Below are 20843 nucleotides of genomic sequence, written 5' to 3'. Positions count from 1 at the left end.
TATGCTATTCAATAGCCTTTCTGATATCTTGAAGTTAGAATGAGACAATAGACAATTTTTTTTAATTGCTAAAATAGCACTTTAATTGATAGATGTCATTATAGTTTCCTGAATTTCTGGCTGATGGTCATTAACCCTTTGAGTGCAAGGGATCTCGCTACAAGACGATGTAAACACACGCTTGCGTGCCAGAGTTTCGGAACGAGATGATTTCTATTTCATTTGTAGTACCTCCGTAATTTATCCCATACTGGTTTGTATCATACCAAAGGCCAACACATTAAACTAACCTTTTCAACTATTATTTCTACTTTTTAATGCTGTTAGGTGACATAAACAACTAACTAAAATACAACACTTTTTCAGTTGGATTGTGATCACGGTTTCGTGACGAATAGCAGAGCGTTTTTTAGGTTTTATAATTGTGTGTTTTTATTAATTTAAAATGTTTCTAAGTTATATTAGATATTAAAATTAACTAAACAAAGTAATGACAGTCACAGTGTCCATGAAGACAGTGTTGTAGAGTTTGTTTGAAAATTGCCTGAATAAGGTTAGGTTTATGTTTTGAGTTTCACTGTAGCTATATGGATGGTAACCTTCAGCCGATTAGATGGGGTGAGTGCTGACGTCAACCGTGACATACACGAAAGGGTGGCCGTAACTGTCACCTCCACACCACTACCTTACAAATATAAAAAACACAATTTGTAGAATATTTTATTAATTGCATATTATGCATTTGTAATGTATTTAACGGTAACGCATTTAATGTATTATATTTAAGCTTACTTCAATAAAATTGTACGCTTGAATAAATTAAAAAGGAGAAATATAGAACAACTCAAAATTAACAATGTACCAGAATCTTTTCTTTGTAGTTCATATAGTTTTGTTTCTCGCAATTTTACTGGAATGTTTTTATTAATAGTCATTAAGAGAAATTATAATTAATTATAAATAATGCTGTAATATGTATGTTATTCAATAGCATAACATAACTGGAACATTTGTTTTATTTCCAGATAGTACTCAAATGGTTATAATTTCATTTTATATTGTAAATGATAAGGGGAAATTAGTTCGTTTGCACATATATCTTACTCTCGACACGTCTTGGCATATTTTAAAATTAAGTCTTCCATTTACCAATTAAAAATAGCTTTATTATCAAGCACTTATGTATTATCGGACTTTAGCAGGACTGTAAATTCTTATAAAAAGAACCATTGTACAGTTTACGGTATATAGCCTACAGTCTACACCACTACCTAACTTTTCTATTGTTTCTCAGCAAAATACTGTCAATTATACAAATGTCTGGATGAGTCAGACTGATGTAAAGTAACACTTAAACTGGGACTTGTAGTGTCATACATCAATGTAACAATTCTTATTCATTGTTATACCACATAGGGATGTGTCATTACGATAGCAGATGATGATCTAGAAAAGTTGGCATCTTACATGAAAGAATTTGAAGCTTGCCATAAAAAAAAAACCTGAATATGTTCATTAACCCTCTCCCGCTAGCATTGTTTCCAGGCGCTCACGGTGCTTCTAACCTCAATTAATTCGCTCTGCCGATCGCGCTCGGTCAAAATACGCGGCGCCTCAACTTACACATGTTCTGTCATTGTAACTAACTATATAATTAATATATATATATTAATTATTTTACAAAAATATTTGGTTCAATGAAGTTGATTGTACGAGACCAGGGAGGGGGCACACGGACAGCTGAGCGCCGGTGGCGCGGGGTTGTTTCTTGCACAGTTACTTGGTGAAGGTCATTGTCTGGCTCGCTGTCACTGCCACTGCCACTGTGATCACTCCGGACTACATCCTCAATGCCACCAACCACTTCACAAGGCTCTGGTACATCACTACACTCACTTGAATCGTCGCAATCACTACTAATAACGAGATCGATTTCACTGTCACGAAAGTGTACGACTACAACCCGCCATTGTTTCCGCACAACTAATAAAATAGCAAAATAATGGAATAAATCTACTGTAAAAGGAAAGTAAATGGTCTTCTGATAGCAAACAACGTAGTAGTACAAAATATTGCTACTCAAGAGCAGCACTTATCTGCTCTAGTGGGTAAAGCAGTGCGTGCCGATCTGTGCCGTTTAACCTGCAGTGGCTATGTGATGGCCGTGCCAATTCATGCCTTGCGAGCGGGAGAGGGTTAAGATGTGATTGGCCAAACACAAAGAATTGCGTTAGAGCATTAACAGTCTAGATAAAGTTATAACAGTTGTATACTATAGTATTAGCCATAATAAACAGTACTGAAACTGAATCAGTTGTAGTTGCCTTCTCGATCAGCTGATTCAATTGTCGAGTATTGCAAAGGCTTCGTGTTCATTCCTTCTTTCTTATTTGAGGTTAGTTTTTGCTAACATGGTGCTAACAACAGTAGAGAAAGCTTTTATCGTAGAGCATTATTTTCGCTCATACGGAATTGGACGTGCTGGTCCAAGCTTTTCATACACTGCATTACGTTTTCAGGACCATTTCCACAAAAACCCGCCTAGTAATGCTGAGATTCTTATTGTTAAAAAATTTCGAAGAACAGGTAGTGTTTTGACACACCGAAAGGGCTTTTCAGGTCGCCCAACTACTGCCTATACAAATGAAAACCACGAAAGAGTGTTACAGCAAGTGTTACAGTCACCGAAAAGAAGCCTAATGCGAGCTTCTCTTAAACTGAATATTAGCAATACGTCAATGCGAAGAATGTTCAAAAACATTGGGTTTTCCCTACAGGGTGCAAACTGGACAACCTTTGAACTGTAAAAACAAACTAGCCAGAGTTAAGTACTGTGCTTCAATGTGGCAATATGCTATGAAGAACCTGAGTTTCTGAGTGATGTATGGTTTACAGATGAATGTCATGTACACCTTAATGGTTTCACAAACAAGCAGAGAACACATTTCCTTGCATTTAAACGTCCTGATATTGTTGTAGAGGGGCCCTAGCATAGTAAGCGTGTACCCATTTGGTGCGCTGTGTATGGGAGGGGTATAGTGGGATCATACTTTTTTGAAAGTAACAATGGAGAGACTCTTACTGTAAATCGGTATCGATATAGGGCTATTCTTGATCAATACAATATAAGAACTGTAAATTCTTCAGAGAGAAAATATACCTATTTAGTAAATAATGAGATTTACAATATTACATTTATTTATGTAACGTATAAGTATTATAACAAAAAAGGACAAAACACAAACCTGATCTTTGCCTTCATTTTATTAGCTCAGAAGTACTATAAAATAACTATTTTAGGACCTAATATTTTAACATTTTCCCAAAGGAGGGTCCCCGGATCCCCCTATTGATTAGGGGGGTTTTCCATACTTCCATCTATCTGCATGGTGTTCTGAACACCCCCCAGAGAAGATTACTGGGTGCGCCACTGTTCAGCACATCCACAGCTTTCTGCTTTGTGGGCATTTTGATGTACTTGGTACTCAAGTAGCATACTACATTGTACAGAATTTAAGAGCAATCTGTTTCTAGCACTACAATGGTACTGAAATAAAATCTATATACAGGGTGTTTCAGAGCACCTGTGTAGTATCTATAGTAGCCAAACAAACCGAGCAGCATAATTCGTTTCAAGAGATACCTCCATATTTCATCACAAAGAATTCAGTAAAATTATTTTTTAACTGTTTAGAGGATTCTAAAAGATAACAAATTCAAACCTCCTTGAATTTATTGACATCAGAAGCTCCAAGAAGATGCATAACTTCATTGAATGAACCTATGCAAGAGAACAACTCCAGCAAAATCCGTTATTTTTTTTAAGATTATGACAAAATAACTTTCTGTTATTTATAGTTATCTAAGTGTCAAAGCAATATTTTGTAGATTTTTCACTTTTAAAAACAGTAAAACTTAAATGTCAGAGGTATAATAAACAACATAAATAAAATAATAAAATATTGTAGCACAAGTTATTAAATAATACAGAATTCAGCCAAAATTGTCAAATTGTTACGCAGGAGGATGTAAATGAGGTAAAATCAGTAACAGAAAAGGGCTAAGTAAGTTTATTTATGTTAAGTAAATTTATGTCGCAAATACAATTATTCAGGAGGGGGTTTGGTTCCAATTATTTTGTAATATAGATGTTCTACTATGAGTAAAAACATCATATACTTCTCTATTTATTTCTTACCTTTGTGTGTTCATGGTTGTGCTGATCCAAAAACTTTTGTACTACAAGATGATGACCATCGATAGGTACACTGAGTCGCAGGTAAAAAGGGCATCCTGTCCTAAAAGTGCTGCAACAAAAAATCATAACTCAAAATAAAATTATGTACATATTTATTAGTTTATATGTATTGTTTACATTGTTTCTAAGAAATTCTACTTTACTCCTCTAAAAATGTTTTCAAGTGTTAAATATCACATGCACGCATACACACACACACTCAGTATACTTGCAATTTAATAATGTTAATTCAGTACCTACATGATGCTAATATCAAAAATGGATTGGCTGGTAAAGGGTTACTGAAATGTAATACTACTTGATTACGTTATTTTGGTAATAGGTTAAAGACAAATAACAGAATTTCCCATCTCTAACGGCAGCTATTCAAATATTGTACACATGATTTTACTTTGTTTGAATGAATGTAGAATAATAATGTTGAACCAAATAACTATAGGATTGTACTAAACAATATTGTTATTCTGTAAAACAAAATCAGCTGGCAATTATTAATTATGAATATCTTTAGGTCAAATGTATTTATATTCTATAGTTGATATATTCTAATCGATTTTAAAAGCCTATAACATAATTCAGTTCGACATTATTCTTCCAAATTAATTCAAAGTTAATTCAAGTATGATGGTGGTGTACGTGTGTTCTTTGTGTCATAAGGAATCACACACGTTTATCCGTGTAATATTAAAAAGAAAGTAAATGTTACATTTTTTTTGGTGTAACATTTTAAAAATACATAGCCTAGATAGTTTGTTATTTATCATTACTAGATCAATTTTTAAGACATAAAATCAGCAGAGTTAGGCTATAATGTTATTTGAAATATTTTTTACGTAATATGGTTTGACATTTTGTTTTCAGTATTTTTAGATAGCCTGAATATTGAGGATTTGATACTCATGAATATTGATGATTCGATTGTCGTGGTGGCCATTTATAATACTGCAGCCTGCAGCCTACCAACTGTACCTATATTGAAAGCACTTAATTTTGCATAATACAGAGAATAGATAAAGGATTGTTTTTTTTCTTCACATCTGAATTACTATTTTGTCTTTCTACCACCTGTTATTGTGTCAAATGTTATAAGTCTAACTTATGTTCCCTTTGTAATATATTTCAAAAGAATAAAACTGAAAGTGATATTGTAATAGTAGTAGAATTACCAAATGGGTTTGTATTATGTCTCTGGCCAGCACTGATGATAACTAATGAAATATACCCAAAGGTTTCATCTTCAGGTCTCGTCCAAAAATACACAATTTGGAAAAGTAGTGTTTTCATTAACATTTAGTAATATTTAAAGAATTTTCCAATTGCTCCAAGTGTCTTCAATTTTACCCTAAACTGGATTTTTATTTTGTTTCCGTAGAAAAGTCACTGTCTAAAGTGATTTTATCAATTACATAAACATCTTGTTGTTATATTTTCTGATGGAAAATTCATTTACCTTTCAAAAGAATTTAAAAGGAGCTTTTAATGATCAAATATTTTAAGTGAATTTTTTTCTGAAACCTTGCGTTTTAGTAAAAATAATCTCTAGTAATTCTCAAACATGATTTTTATTTTGTTTCTATGGAAATGTTGCTGTTTAAAGCGATTTTTTTTTATTTTAAAAATTATACAAATATTTAAATGTTAAATAGCTTCTAGTAATTCATTTACCTTTAAAAAGAAGTAAAAAGGAGCTTTTTATGATGGAAAATAAATTGTATGTAAATTTTTTTCTAAAACCTTGTATTTTTGTCCAGATTCCTCTGGCACACAAAAAATAACTCAGCACTTTTCAACATGGATTTTATTTTATTTTTGGCACTAAAAGGGTTAACCTAAGAAGTATTATTTTATTTCTTATTACCTCACTTATTTATGTAATTAAATTATTTTAGTTTAATTCCTGTTTATTTCATTGTTATTAGAAAGTGACTGGATTGTATGTTTTAACCCAGCCAATGTTATTTTGATTGTTAATCTGGCTTAATAAAAAACTTATGATAATATAACAAATGACATATTTTAGATTACAGGGCAAAACAATGTATTGCCAATAAAGTTATTATTGGTATCATAGGTGTAATTCTTAAAACATTCATTATTCACGTAATTTAAATGTTTATAAATTATACAATAAAAAGAATAACTAGAAGTGATAGTAAATAATATGTAATTGGCATAAAAGTAAATTACCTTTGTGGAAAATTGTGGAGTTTTGTGCCGATACAGAGTTGGCATACCCTTTTTTTAAGGTGATATGACTGAGATTAATGCCCAAAACACTTCTTCATGGATCTCGACAGGAGGAGGTCCCTACCCCCAACCATGCCCATCGTGAATATCCTGTCATTCCAGAAGCAGCGCAAAGGTTCTTTTAGGATTAAGTGCGAATTATCAGCTTCTTGTCCTAAGAGAACAAATAAAACAAAAAATAGGAAACCACAGAGGGGATGCCTTATACAGAATCATGTACTGTTCTGAGAAAAACCAGTGGGCAGATCTTGAGTATCAGTGCTTAATAAAACACAAACAGCGATTTAACAGCTCAACGTCCTCCAAATACTTTATCAAGCACAAAAATATTCCTAAACTTTCAAATACTGCTTTAATAATTTATTGTTTTAATTCAATTCAATAAGTAGTATATTTTATTAGAGTATCATCTCAACCACATTCATGAGTATTTTTAAATTATTAGGCTACTTTGTGTTTTTTCTTCAGTAACTGGAGAAAAATTATGTAAATAGCAGAGTTGAATTTGATTTTGTATTTTTGTGATCAATTTTTAGCCAAGAACAAGCTAAAAATTGATTATTTAAAGTTGCAGGAATTTCAACTTGTATTACTATGTAATTTAAAGTTCAATATCTGGGCTGAATTTACAACTTTTTACAAATATTTTTCATAATTATTGACATTGTCAAAAATATTTTATCAATTCGGTATTCCCTTTTTATATAAAATTTATTGTTTTAAAAAGTAAGTAAAAATACCTTGTTTGGCAATTTTTTAAATATAATTTAAAATTAATAAAATAAAATATTAATTAAAATCTGCTGTAAGTAAAAGTAAAATTATTTTACGTTAAAACGGAAAGTGTCTGTCAGAGATTTAAATAATTTCTTGATGTTTTAAAGGTATTTTTTACTCGTGTTTATTTATTGGCCACATACTCACCCAGGAAATAGTTGATCATATTAGTGCTAAGTTACACAGTTAACTTGAGTAAATATAATACTTAAATTAAATACTTTATTAAACTTATCTCTAATTCAATTATGGAATTAAATTGTAAAGTTCACAATATTTTCAAGATTTCATATCTTTTACTCTCATTTTATTACCAGCCTGTTGTGTCAAGTGAGGTATCAGATAAAGTAGGCCGGCAGAATTGTGTTCATGTCGAAGAACCGACAACAAACTCAGAGGTGAGCTGTCAGCTGTCTGGTCGTGTGTGGTGGCTGCGGGGCTTATTAGTAATTGGGTTTCATTAGTTATCGCAACAATGGTTGGTGGTAATCATTTTTGTCTATAATTAAATATATGTCCAAAATCAGCTAACACAAATTTTAAGCTTTTCATATACTTATTTTAAATTTTATGATTTGTAAATGTATGTGTGTTTGTAATATTTGTAAAATTGTAAATTAAATTTTTATATGTGGAATTATCTTAAAACCTTTTGGTTACACTATAATAGAATAATATTTTTAGGAACAACCATCAAACTGTGGTTACTTAAATTCTTTTATCTTTTCTGTAACTAGAGAACATTGATCAATCAAACTTTCTTAGCCATAAAATTATACAATTTTCAACAAGTTATCCTTTTATTTCAATAAAGGATTGTTTTATTTAATGGGAATAATGTGTTAAGCTCCATTTCACGTTCCGCTTAGTGTCTGAAATCGGACACTGATGCAGATTGACTCCTGGAATCTGGAGTCCACATCTGTTTGAAGATATCCATAAAAATTTTATGACGAAGACGTTCGAAATGAAATGTTTGTATCGTTTCGACATCAGAGACACCTAGGCTCAGTTTGGTTACCCAGCAGCTTAACACATTATTCGCATTGAATCAATCCTTCCCATCTTAGCTTCGTCATGTTATATTCAAAAAGTTACTGAATTGATTGGATAGTTGTATTTGTTATTACACAATAACAGTTCACGTTAGAAAATGATTATATGCATACCCAGTCAAAGTTTAAAATTCAAGTAACATTACAGATACCTGTACTACGAACATCAGACACAGCAACGATTATTGTATCCCCTGCGTAGTGTTGTTAGTAATATTTATTTATCATTTCTAGCCTCAAGCCCTGTTGCAAACCCCTGTTAAGGCCAGACAAAGTCTAAGTTAGCCAAATGAAGTGTTGAAGCTGCTCTTAGGATTTATTAGAAACAAACTTGTTTGTAACAAATTGAAATATCATGAAATAACCAGCTCACTGAATACCAAGGTCAGACAGTCTCCTAAATGTCACGTATGTTTGTAAAACAACCTGTTAAGGTTCGTTTTATTTTTTAGAAATAAAAAAGTCACACAGAGCCATGCCTGGAGAATATGGAGGTTGGGGTATTGTTACATTATTGTTTTTGACCAAAACTTCAAGAACAAACAATGAAGTGTGAGCAAGTGCATTGTCATGGTTCAAAAGCCATGAAATATTTTGCCACAAATCTGGGTTTTTTTTTAATTGTTTTGCTTCATTCAAACGGTGTTGAACTTGCAGATAGTACTCCTCATTTACCGTTTGACCTTGAGGGAAGAATTCATGATGCACTATGCTATTAAAATTGAAGAACACAGTGGGCATAACATTCAAGTTTGACTGCACTTGTTGAGCCTTTTTCAGTCTTGGCAATCCAGAATGCCTTCACTGGGATGGTTGAGCCCTAGCTCTGATGTCATATCCGTAATCCCATGTTTTGTCACCTGTTATAACACGTTTCAGTAATTCTGCATTGCCGTTGACTTGATTTAGTGAATCCTCAGCAACTTCCATTCGCTGCTGTTTTAATTTTTTTTTTTTTTAATTCTACAATTTTGGAATAAATTTTGCTGTTACATGTTTCGTGCCCGAAACATTTGAAAACATTTCATGGCACGAGCCAATTGATATTCCAACATCTGCGACTTCTCTGATCATAATGCACCAATTGTTCATAGCCATTTCTTCCACTTTTTTCACGTTTTTATTAGTTGTTGATATTCTGGGGTATCCGGAGGGTTCGTCAACTTCACTGTCTTCACGGCCATCTTTGAAACATTTATACCACTTTTAAACCATTATTTTTATCATTGCAGATATACCATAGGCCTTGGTTAACATCTTTCACACAAAATTTGTTACAAATTCTTTGATTTATTTTTTTTATATCAGACGAAAATCGTTGATATCATATGACATGTCTAGTCTTAGCAATTGCAACTGAAAAATTAAACAATGAAAATAGCTGGAAATGTTATTATACCTCAGGAGCATGAGTGCTAACATAATAAACTCAACAATCCCAAAAATTCAAAAATTCCCATTACTTTTTGAACACACCTCGTTGTGTCTTAAAAATTTATGGCAGAAACTGAATGCCTTGTGTTGTAACCAAGATAAATTATAGTTCATATAATACCTAATACTTAGTTCATCACCTAAGTACAAAAGCTTTTCAACATTTTTCATAACATTAACCTTCTTAGATAAATATGTCACATTAGATTTTGCTCAAAATGTCAAATACAAATAAAATGTATTTAAAATAAAACTGTGTTAATCTTGTAAAGTATTTTATAGTTCACAAAAGTCAAGTAAAATGTAAGAAAATTTTCACTGTTGTTGAAAAAGTAGTTTGCATTCACTAAGTCTTAACAGGCTGTGCATGCTTCTTATGCCTGTCAAAGATCTAAAACGAAACACACATTGTGTGCGTATGGTTAGCATCTTGACTTCGTCTGCTAAAATACAAAATGAAATAAATACATTACATAATAATATTGATCTAGAATTACATGTACAATTAAAAAACAAAACAAAAATAATTTAAACATTTTATTATATTGTTTTGTAAAATATTTTTTCTATTGTTATAAAACAAATTTCTATTAAAATATTACAATAAAATACAATAGTCATTTATTGCCATCAAATACAAGTAAATGTACAATAGAAATTGTAAAAGATTATTTAACCTACACTACATATAATATGCATTGTAATTTAAATAAAAAACATTTAAATTCTACTAATTAAGAATAATTAAAATGTTAACTACCTAATAAATACGCAATAAATAAAATTACAAGCATTAACAAAGTCACACATAATGAAATAAAAAAACAACAGGATATAGCAATACATATACAGCATTTCACAGTATATACTCAAGAGTCAAGAATACAAAGTACTGTGCGATCAGACTTCTAATGTGGTACTCAGTGGTATTACTTATGTATAAAAAACAAACAAGATACAATTACTAATCACATACAATAAGATTTCTAATTAGATAGAGATATACTCAACATTCCTACAGTCCATTAATTCTTCAATGGAATAAAATTCCTTTCCTTTTTTATTCATTTTTATTTTATTATATATAATGGCTTTAAAATATTTATTTTTAGAGGTTTCAGCTTTAAAGATTTCCCACCCTTAGTTATGTCTCTCAATTTAAGAGACAGACCCTTTCTCCCTTCACCATAGATAGTCCTTTCAAACCTCTCTCTCTGGTTTTTGGCCTCCTCTCTGGACACATTTAAAATTTTTGGTGCAAAAACCAGAACAGGTTCTATTTTTCAGGAGCAGCCAACACTGATGTCAACCATTGGATTCCTAGAAGGAAAAAAGCAAACTTTTGTCTTGAGGATACTCAGACAAATAAGTATTTATCAGTATGTATAAATATACTGATAAATAAATATATCGTTAGTTTATATGCCATTTCACATTATTTGCACACAGCTTTGTTGTTTTGAAGTTTGATTTGCACAAAACTAACACTTTTTATAGGATTAGGTATCTGCTCTTAAAAATCATTATTCAGATTGTCCCTTTTGTTGATGATTATAACAAAGATAATTAATTAATTGATGGCATTGTGTGTGCATTTACCCAGCTTTGACTTTAATCAAAAATGCTTTTCAACTGCACCTGATCTGAGGTACTTTCTTAGTGTTCTGATCCATTTTAGCTCCTAGAAATAAATGCAGATGAATGAATCTGATAGAGTATGTATATTATTTTACAACAGTAATTAAATGTTACTGTGTACTCATCTTTCTATTGCATTATAAAGACATTAAAATATAATTATATTCAAAATAAATATTACTTCACAATGTTGTTACATTTTTATCATATTAAAACAAGGACACATAAATACTTATTGTAAATTGTATTGGTTGTTGCATTACATTCGAATTTGTGTCAATTTTAAGAATTCTTTGTTGTTTGAAGTATGTCTACAAAGCCAAATAAGTCTTTGTTTCCTGTTTATTAACGTTCTTGCTAAACAAACAGTGTCACCCATGATCTATCTGCTCCCAGTTGCTCAGAGTGGAAACAACCCATTGAACCATGCATAAACTCTAGATTAGAAATACTTGACACAGCTGATTGTGTTTAATAAAGAACTACACTGCACTGATACTACTGTAAGCTTATTAACGTGAAGTTCAGCACTTCAAGATTATAAAATGTTTTTAAGACAAAAAAATCTCTAACTTTCTAAAACATATATTTTTCAACAAAGACTCATAAAAATGGAAAAAAAAATGGCATCTAATTTATTTTATTTTACTTAATTTGTGATGAACATTTTTATTTTGGTTAAGTTCGTTCTATTTTTTATTTTAGCCCCTACTTTGTGTGCTTAGTAATTGTTTTACTTCTATTTCTGGTTTTATTGATAGTGTTTTAAACTATTATAATGACAATAATTGCAACAGTCCTTTTTATTGTTTAAAATATATTTGGATGTAAAAGTCAGAATATTAGAATTTAACTAGTTTAGAATAACATTATCTATATTCCTTATAAAGTACATAAAAGTAAAAAATTATTACTGTTGCTTTTATATTTCAATATAAGCCAACATTTTAAATAAATATGTTAAACTAATTGTATTTTTTTTCAGTTATCTGTAAAATATTTTGGAAACAAGTTCTCGTCAAATTTTCAATTGGAAACAGATACAGCATTCTTATCAAGGTTGGTACATTTGTGTGAATGTATGACGTCATCTTAATAAAAACACTGAATTTTATTTTCATTGTTTATTATAGAAAGAATTGATTAGCTTTTTGAGTTAGTGGTATAGTCAAGTACAGTATGTCATTATGTGAACCCATATTACACGTAGCAGAGAAATCTAATTGTTCCCATCAATTAGATCTATAACTATTTAACACCACTATAAATCTAAATTTTATAACATGCAAAAGTGAATGATAATAATTAACGATGATATATAATATGATTAATTAGCTTATAATATTTTTTGTGAACATATTATGTAAAATTTTCAATATAAATGTCAAAAATCAGTTTGTCTTAAAAAGTACATCTTATTTTTCTAGAGCTTTTTCTAAATCCACATGCATTTGTTTTAATTTTTATCACTTATAATATAATTTTATTAAAGCTTTAATGTTTATACCAAAAGTCTTTATGTACCTTGACTGGTACTGTAAACTAAACTGAAATTGTAAATTATTCAAATTAATTGCTTTTACTAATAATGTTGTGAATAAACTAGCTGTTAAAAAAGAAGTTATACTGAAAACAATTATAATTATAGTAATTTTATGTCAAGTTATAAAGAGTCTATGTTTGGTGTCGGGAGACCACCACAATTAGAGTTTTTATTGTGGTTGATAATTCACACTTCAACTACTGCACAGCACAGTGATAATATTGTGGGCTTCAAATATGGCCATTACTGTAAATTTAGACAGTGAATTTGTTAAATTAAAGTGTAGATTTTTTTGTTGTTTTGCCATTTTACCACAAGTCTTTTAAAAGTACCATTGCAAGTTTGGTAATGAGCACATCTATTAAACATTGATTTATTAGCTTTCCAAAATTTAAAGTTTTAAGTAATACAAGGTAATACTCGTAGAATACAAAAGTAAAATATATCTATTGAGATATTAAATAGTTATTCAATTATTGTGTTTCATTATTTCTTTTTTATTTATTTAATACGTTTTTCATAGATTAGGTAATGATGCTTTAAAGAATTAAATGGGAGTTAGAACTGCTATGAGGGTTCACACATTGTTGATTTCACGTAATGCTTCTCCTTGGCTTTTGCTATTAGGTAACATTGTTCTTCTATCTACATACTAAACTATATTCATTGTTTCCCTCTGATGTAGTGATGAAGATATTCCTACTTGCAGTGTTAATGCATGATTTGGGGAGCACACTCATTATCTGTATTCACCACTCAGCTGGTCTGGGGTACGTATTGTACTAACAACTCTCTGTGTCTGTCTATCCTGTATGGTGTAGTGTTTCTTACTTTCAAGCTTTGTCTTTTTCTTTAATATAATCAGTTTGTATTTTATTTTGAACCTGTTATTTGTAATGAACGGCAAAAATGTATGCCTGGTGTAATTTTTTTTTTAAACTAGATCGATATACTTATTTTTTTGTATAAGTTTTAAGGACATATTTTAAAATTTTCATTCAACATTGAGCTACTAAAGTAAAACTGCGTATAAATTGAGTTTTAAAATTATAGTCTAGAAGCTATATTTGATTGACTATTAGCTGAAAATCCATAACGCATATTCTTAGGAAGTTTAGATAGGATTGTGGTCTTGCAAATAGAATATATTCTATAATTTTATAATTAGTATTTATTTTTACATTATAACATTTTTAATGAAAAACATTTGCGCATTTGGTTTATTTATTTCTTTATCTGAACTTATTAGGTTAGTTTCATGAGTATTATTCATGCAATTGTAGCGTGTACCGGACCTTGGGTTTGCGATGTATTATTTGGCAGTAATTCCAATTTATCCCAGTAGATTGTGTAACAATACAGTTTCTGCATACTTTTTGAGTTGTGGCCATTTACATATACAACCACTGAACACAAAATCGTTGTATTTTTAAGTAGTTTTTTGGTGTTAATTGTCAGTGCATTTTTTCTGAAGCTGTTAGCGCTTTGTTACATCTAAAATTACAGCCTTGCTTACAACATTTCTGTAAGTTTCTATTGCCAGTTTTACAAGTACTGTGTTATTGTTTATTTGTAGCAGTTATTACTGTCTTCTTTTCTCCTAGTTCTAAAGGCTAGGATGTAAAACACAAAAAAATGTATTACTCGTTGTTTCAAAAAATAATAAATTCATGACTCAGGTCTTTTATTTTTATATTATAATATTATTTCAAATGTTAATAAGATGACATTTTTAGTTCTGTTATTTGTTTATATAAGGGGTCTAGAAGTAAAACCAATTGTATGTAAAACAGAAAATATTTCAGGAGAATCAAAACACTTTTTGCTAAAATATCTCAACATACTTTTGTGGATTATTTTTACAAAATCATTAGAGCCTGTCGAAAACAGAGAAATAGGGCCTTAAATTAATTTGCTTGATAATAAAAGCAGGAAGCTTAATATCAATTTAAATTTACTTCTCACTCATTTAGCTATCTGTTTTTGCTACAAGCTTTCTTTTTTGTCGATTTTTGTTTTTAATTGACAGGGACCCAAAAAAACATATAAGGTATAAATTTTTAGGTATCGTTTTAAATTCCACATCCTCTGCAATACTGTGGACGTTGTCGTACACCTGTACACAGTGTACCTACATCTGTTGGTAAAACACAGATGCCATTACGGCAACAATTGATTGTGTTTACATTCGTTTATGATTATTTAAAATAGTGATGGAACGGAAATCACTACCTGTGATTTTCTCATAGCTCTTCTTTCATCTCAGGTTAACTTGTGATCACTGTTCAGTTCGGAACAGGTCTTATCAGTAATTTGTCTTACACCGCTCAGCCCTTGACAAATGAACTGAACTAAACGTTGTCGTTCCTTACTGCAATGTTGAACAGCTCTGTTGTGCTACTGAACCTTATTCCCGCATATTTTCTATTATCTGACAACCACTATTGAATTTTTGGTATGAATTTTCTAGTAGAAATGAAAAAAGGTCTTCTTTACAGTTTATTAATATTTAACCGTTTGAGTGCCGGAACATCGCTATCAGCGATCCCGCATTATATGCAAGAAATGCCAGAATCACTGTTAGCGACTTCTGCAGTAACGCTTATATTTTATATAGTATTTATCTAAATTGGCTCAATGACTATACATACGCATTCCAAAGGCTTCAACGTAACTTTTGATGTAGGTTTTGTTGCATTCTGGTTAGATTCTGATTTTTACAGCGGTTGTAAAGTGAGCGCGTCAGTCGAGTTTAGAATCAGGCCGTCACGTGTTTTTTTTGCGCTGCTGTTTATTTCACAAATGATATTGAAAGTTTTTAAGTTTAAATGGGTTTGTAGTGTTAGTAACTTCAAATTATTTTGTTTGTGTATGTTGTACTAGTCTGTGTAAGTAGAACAATGACTTGGCCGCGAGTTACGGTGATCGTAAGCATCTAGTACTTTACTAAATACGTTTGTATAGTTTTTATGTTTTTTGTGTTTGTTCAGTGATATTTATAAAAAATGAGTCGTAAAAACATTGCTGACAATAAAGACCTAGTATTGCAGGCATTAGATTTAAGCATTATCAGTGTAGACAATATACAGAGTGTTAGGTTAGGTTAGAAAAATTTCTAGTTTTGTAGTGGTTCATATTTTCATATTTATTTTCAAACTTTATTTATAAGTATAAAAAAATGTTTATATATCTTTTTGTAAAGAATTAAATGGAGTATAAGATAGAATAACTAAAAGTTAAAAAATAAAATATTTCAATAACACTAAGTTGTGTCAAAATAAAAAACTAAACGTTTTTGCTCTTAAAGTTTTTGTTCATGATTTTGTTTTTATTTGTATAAAAACGTTAAATAAGTGATCAATGTATTATATGTATAAAGAAAATATATTTATCTAAAAAAAAAAAAAAACAAAAACCCAAGACATTATACCAATAAATAAATTTGTTATGAATTTTTAACCAGACCCTTGCAGAATCAGGCATTTTCGCTCGACATTTTATGCATACCATATAGCAAAACGCTACAGCACTCAAAGGGTTAATATCTTTGCTCTTGGTAATGAATGTAAATATAAATTATCTTACAAGATTATAATTTTATCCCTAGTTAAACTATTTATTTCAAACATTAAAGATTAAAAATAAAGAACTATTTATGACACATAAATAATATTTTAAGTTGTTACGCAAATAAGTAAAAACATGGTTTGTGTGATAAGTGCGTATGACTCCACACTTGGTTGTTCTTTGGTCTCTGAACTCACGTACTTAACCCATGTATCATCACCTATGACTCTGTTGAGAAATGATTATTCTTCTTGTTCGTAGCCCATGAGAAAGTGAAGAGCAGAGGCAATTCACTGAGTTTCGGACAACATTTTGTGAGGTTCATTGAGCACAGAAATGTCAGTAGCCTAACCTTTCTGTCACTATCCCGTACTTAACAGTCCTGGAAATTTGTGGGAATTCATGAATAAGTTCTGAGATAGTGAACAGTCGATTTTAACACCTTTTTCCATCAATTTTCTTGATGAGTTCATCAGTGACCACAGATGGCATGCCACTCCTCTCCATCTTTGATGTTTCTTTGGCTCTTTGAAAAATCTAACCCATTCATGAATAACTCTTCACTCATTACTTTCGGTCCATACAGAGTGTAAAGTTCTCTGTGAATTGCTGCTACTGAATACTGCACGGATGTGAAAAATCATATTACAACATGCACTTCACATTTGGCAGGACTTCAATGATAGAAGACATTTCGAAAAGCTGCAGAAAACATACTAGCGCATATACAACCTTCACTGGACCATGAGTAAATAGCAACTGATCAGATGTCCGTGGTAATGCAACAATTGTCGTGCTATCCCCTCCAGTGAGTGAACTGTGCTTACTTTCCAAACAACCCTGAAACAAAAAAAAAGTTTTCTACATGACAATGCTCGACAACATACGGCAAAAGGTAACGCAAGATCTCATCACATTTTACTGAGAATGATTTGACGTTATGCCATACAGCACTGGTCTATTGGCCATGTGTTTTTGCAACTGAAGAAGCTTGAAGGTCAGCACCATAATGGCAAAAGTAGCATGAAAGTGGCCATGTTGAAGTGGTTGTTAAATCAGGCAATCAGGCTTTTTTTATGTATTCAAACAGTACTTACACGCATCTTGAACTTTTACTAAATATGGTTGTAAAACCTGCTGAGGTGGGATTTTTAGCTCTTAGGAACATCTTGAGATTTATAAAGAACCTCCAGATGACATGGGTTGTCTAGATAGATCCTCAGGGTCGCGTTGACAGGGGTATTTTCTGGCCCAATCAACCTTATTGTTTTATATCATATGATCAAATCAGAGCTCTAATGAGGCCACTTTTTAACATTGAAAACCTCTGGAAAAGTTGTGGTTGCCTGCTTCTTTTCAATTTTACTATTGTATGCAGCTAACTTAGCAGGAAAAAGTCCTATAAATAAACAAAAGTTTCAAAATTTGTTGTCGTTTGTCATTTGTTAGGTTTTGCTTCTAGACCCTTCAGTAAATATTCTACATGAACACTACAAAATCTTTGTCCTATGTGTCATGTTGAATAAGTAAAAACTTCTCCTGATGAGTCTTACTTTAAATCAAAATGTATAGTAGTTCTGTTTTAATTTCAAGCAGCTCCTTAATAAAAAAAGTAACTGTTATTGCTTGAAAATAATTTTTCTAATAACATTAAAGTTAAAAATAAAGATCCTATAAAACAAGCAAAAGCATTTTATAATTAGGATGTATATTTGTAATAAATGTAAAAAATTAAATCTAAAACTATAAACTGTTTTCAAAAAAATTATATCAGTAAAAGGTCCTTATATTTTTAGCCAAATTGGTAGTTTTATTTCATGCATCACTAAAAAAAAAATCAGTTGGACCAATGGGATAACACAGTATATTGTATTAAGAGAAATTTTGAAATATGCAAATAATTTGTACACAACTACTTTGAAAACGGTTTCAGTTATTCTAGTTAAATCCTAAAAATAGACATAATTTATACCAGGGTGTGGTGATTTTGTATAGCAAACTATAAAATCATAAACCAAAATTGTTTAAATTAATTTATGTTGTTTTATCAAAGTCAAAGAAATATCACAACTACTCAAGTTTGAGTATAAGAGTTATATTAATGAAGACATGGTAGGCTGTTTTTGTGGTAGCTGTTAAAAAATATACTATTGCAGTCTTTGGAAGATAAGTAGTTAACCTATGTTAGACTGTTTATTACAATACCTTTTTAGTTTTATATAGCAGAATTCCAATTTTTTTATGGAAACTGTGTGAGCACTTACATGGTGAAAGGCTTTGCTTCATCTTTTTGTTGGGTCTAACCTTTTTTCCATATAAATCACAAAGATTGTAACCAATAATGTAAAACATTTTGTATATATATTTTTGATGTTTCAGGCATGTTCCCAAATATACAGTTAACAACGAGTTTGACAATGCCAAGCTTTAACCTCACCTTCTCGGAGGAAGGTTTGCGACTGATAAATATCAAGTGCCTAGTAGATATTTGACCGTTTGTCCTCGAATTATTTTGTATATGTGTATTATTATATAGTGTAGGTAGTCAATGGTATAATTTAACTGCATAGCAACCAAATAGTATTTGAAATCGTTGAAAGTTAAAGCTAAAAGCATTTTTGTTGTTATGAAATAATTTTAGTAGTGCAATTGAAATTAAGGAAAGAAGAAGACTTACTAAATAAATTAGAAAGGGGAGATAGAGTGAAAGTAAAAAAGCATCCTCTGAAACAGTAACACATATATTGGATTACATTCTAATTTGAGTAAAGAAGAGGAGTTTAATTATATAGAGGGCGTATCAAAGAACTTCTTAATGTAATCAAAGTTTATTCACTCTCATTAAAAAAAGAAACATCAGTATTTACTGATAATCTTTGTTAATACGTCTATAAATGGCTTTATGAGTGTATTTTAAAGACTCACCAGAGATAAATAAAAATAAAACTAACCAAAGTGAATTGTTGGGCTATTTGATCTGCAGAATTGTTAAAGAATATTTTAATTAAATAGCATTTTTAGTTCATTAAAAAAATCTTTTTCACAATCAGTTTTTGCCTAATGTCCTCAACAAAAATGTTTAGTAATTTCTGTTTTAAATTGTATAAATACAAACTCTCAGAACAATATACTTGCAGTAATTGTGAAAATAGTATATTATAATTTACTTACGTGGAATATAAAAAAGAAAATGGCATTCTAGCAAACAGCAATTTTACAAAAATGACATTTTTCTTTCCTGCGATTTAAAAATACTATTCTATTTTCTATGTGTATATTTATATTAATTTTTAAGATTAAATTTTATTTTAAAATGTTATATATTTAAATATGAATTCATACCAGTTACAGGGCTGTAAATAAATGTTTGATATTTTATTTGATCTCATTTTTGTACACCTAATGATGACATCACATTTCTAATTCATTTTCCTCACTGAGATTTGTTTCTGTGTATTTTTTTGCTACCTATAACTTTGATCGAAACAGAAATTTTGTTTACAGGTATTTTGTTACAAACATTATTCATAAGAAGGTAACTATTAAATGTTCAACTAAGATATGAAGAAATAAGGTAGCAAATTGTAAATTAGATGTACTTACAAGCTAATTTTACAAATAAAATAATGTCTCTTTTTCTTTAGGAGAAAATAATATTATTGTACAGGTATTTGATAACAATTGTGTAAAGATGTGGCTGTTACAAATTGTAGTTTTTTTTAAGCAGATGTTATTTTAATATATAATTATAGCATTGTGAAAACAATAAAGCAGTAAAATTATTATTATGGTCTTGTTACCCTGGATGTAATACTCCGAGTTTTAAAAACCCAATACCTATCAAAAATTGCCAAAAATGTTAAGGAAAGTTTTCACAAATATAAACGGTTTTGTTTATTTGTTAACCTACTTCAGTGAATATTTTTCGCTGCTAAGACTACATAAAAATCTAAAGCACTATCTATAAAATACTCTGAGACCATCTCACTACCTAGTAGTTTCTAATTTTGTCCCTTATATCAATTGTAAGCAGTTTAGCTATGTTTTACAGAATAGAAAAAAAAGATATAATTATATTTTTGCATTATTGCAGTAGAAAAGGGTAAAATAAACACAGACAGTAATTAAACTAAAATTTTAAAAACATTCATTAACACCTGACTGAAGTAAACAAACTTCGACATGAGTGAATGAAATGGTGTAACATACGGCATACCTCAAAAGACTGTCAGATCGTCACGGAGTTACAGATCCCGAGGAGATCTGATCTCTACGAGTTACGGATCCCAAGATGGTGATCGATCAGAGTAACCAATCTCTACGA

The 20843-nt window shown here is 30.6% G+C and overlaps 1 protein-coding gene across 9 annotated transcripts in view; it reads left to right on the top strand.

Annotated features, from left to right (window-relative positions):
• Positions 1-20302, top strand: part of LOC124362720 (protein Malvolio-like) — a 93068-nt gene extending 72766 nt beyond the window's left edge. For 6 of the 9 annotated variants that reach the window (XM_046817451.1, XM_046817442.1, XM_046817445.1 and 3 more), the window contains 3 exons: positions 7600-7680; positions 12395-12468; positions 18899-20302. In XM_046817451.1, coding sequence (XP_046673407.1) covers positions 7600-7680; positions 12395-12468; positions 18899-18950 — 207 coding nt within the window. In that variant the 3' untranslated portion in view covers positions 18951-20302. Of the gene's footprint in view, positions 1-7599; positions 7681-12394; positions 12469-13637; positions 13723-18898 lie in introns of all 9 variants that reach the window. The other 3 variants (XM_046817444.1, XM_046817448.1, XM_046817447.1) reach the window with 3 other exon arrangements.
• Positions 20303-20843: the final 541 nt, after the last annotated feature.

This window comes from Homalodisca vitripennis, chromosome 5 (assembly GCF_021130785.1).
Source record: "Homalodisca vitripennis isolate AUS2020 chromosome 5, UT_GWSS_2.1, whole genome shotgun sequence".
In the NCBI taxonomy this organism is placed as follows: domain Eukaryota; kingdom Metazoa; phylum Arthropoda; class Insecta; order Hemiptera; family Cicadellidae; genus Homalodisca; species Homalodisca vitripennis.
The sequence above is the reverse complement of the archived record's forward strand: the minus strand, read 5'-3'. Positions and strand labels throughout refer to the sequence as shown.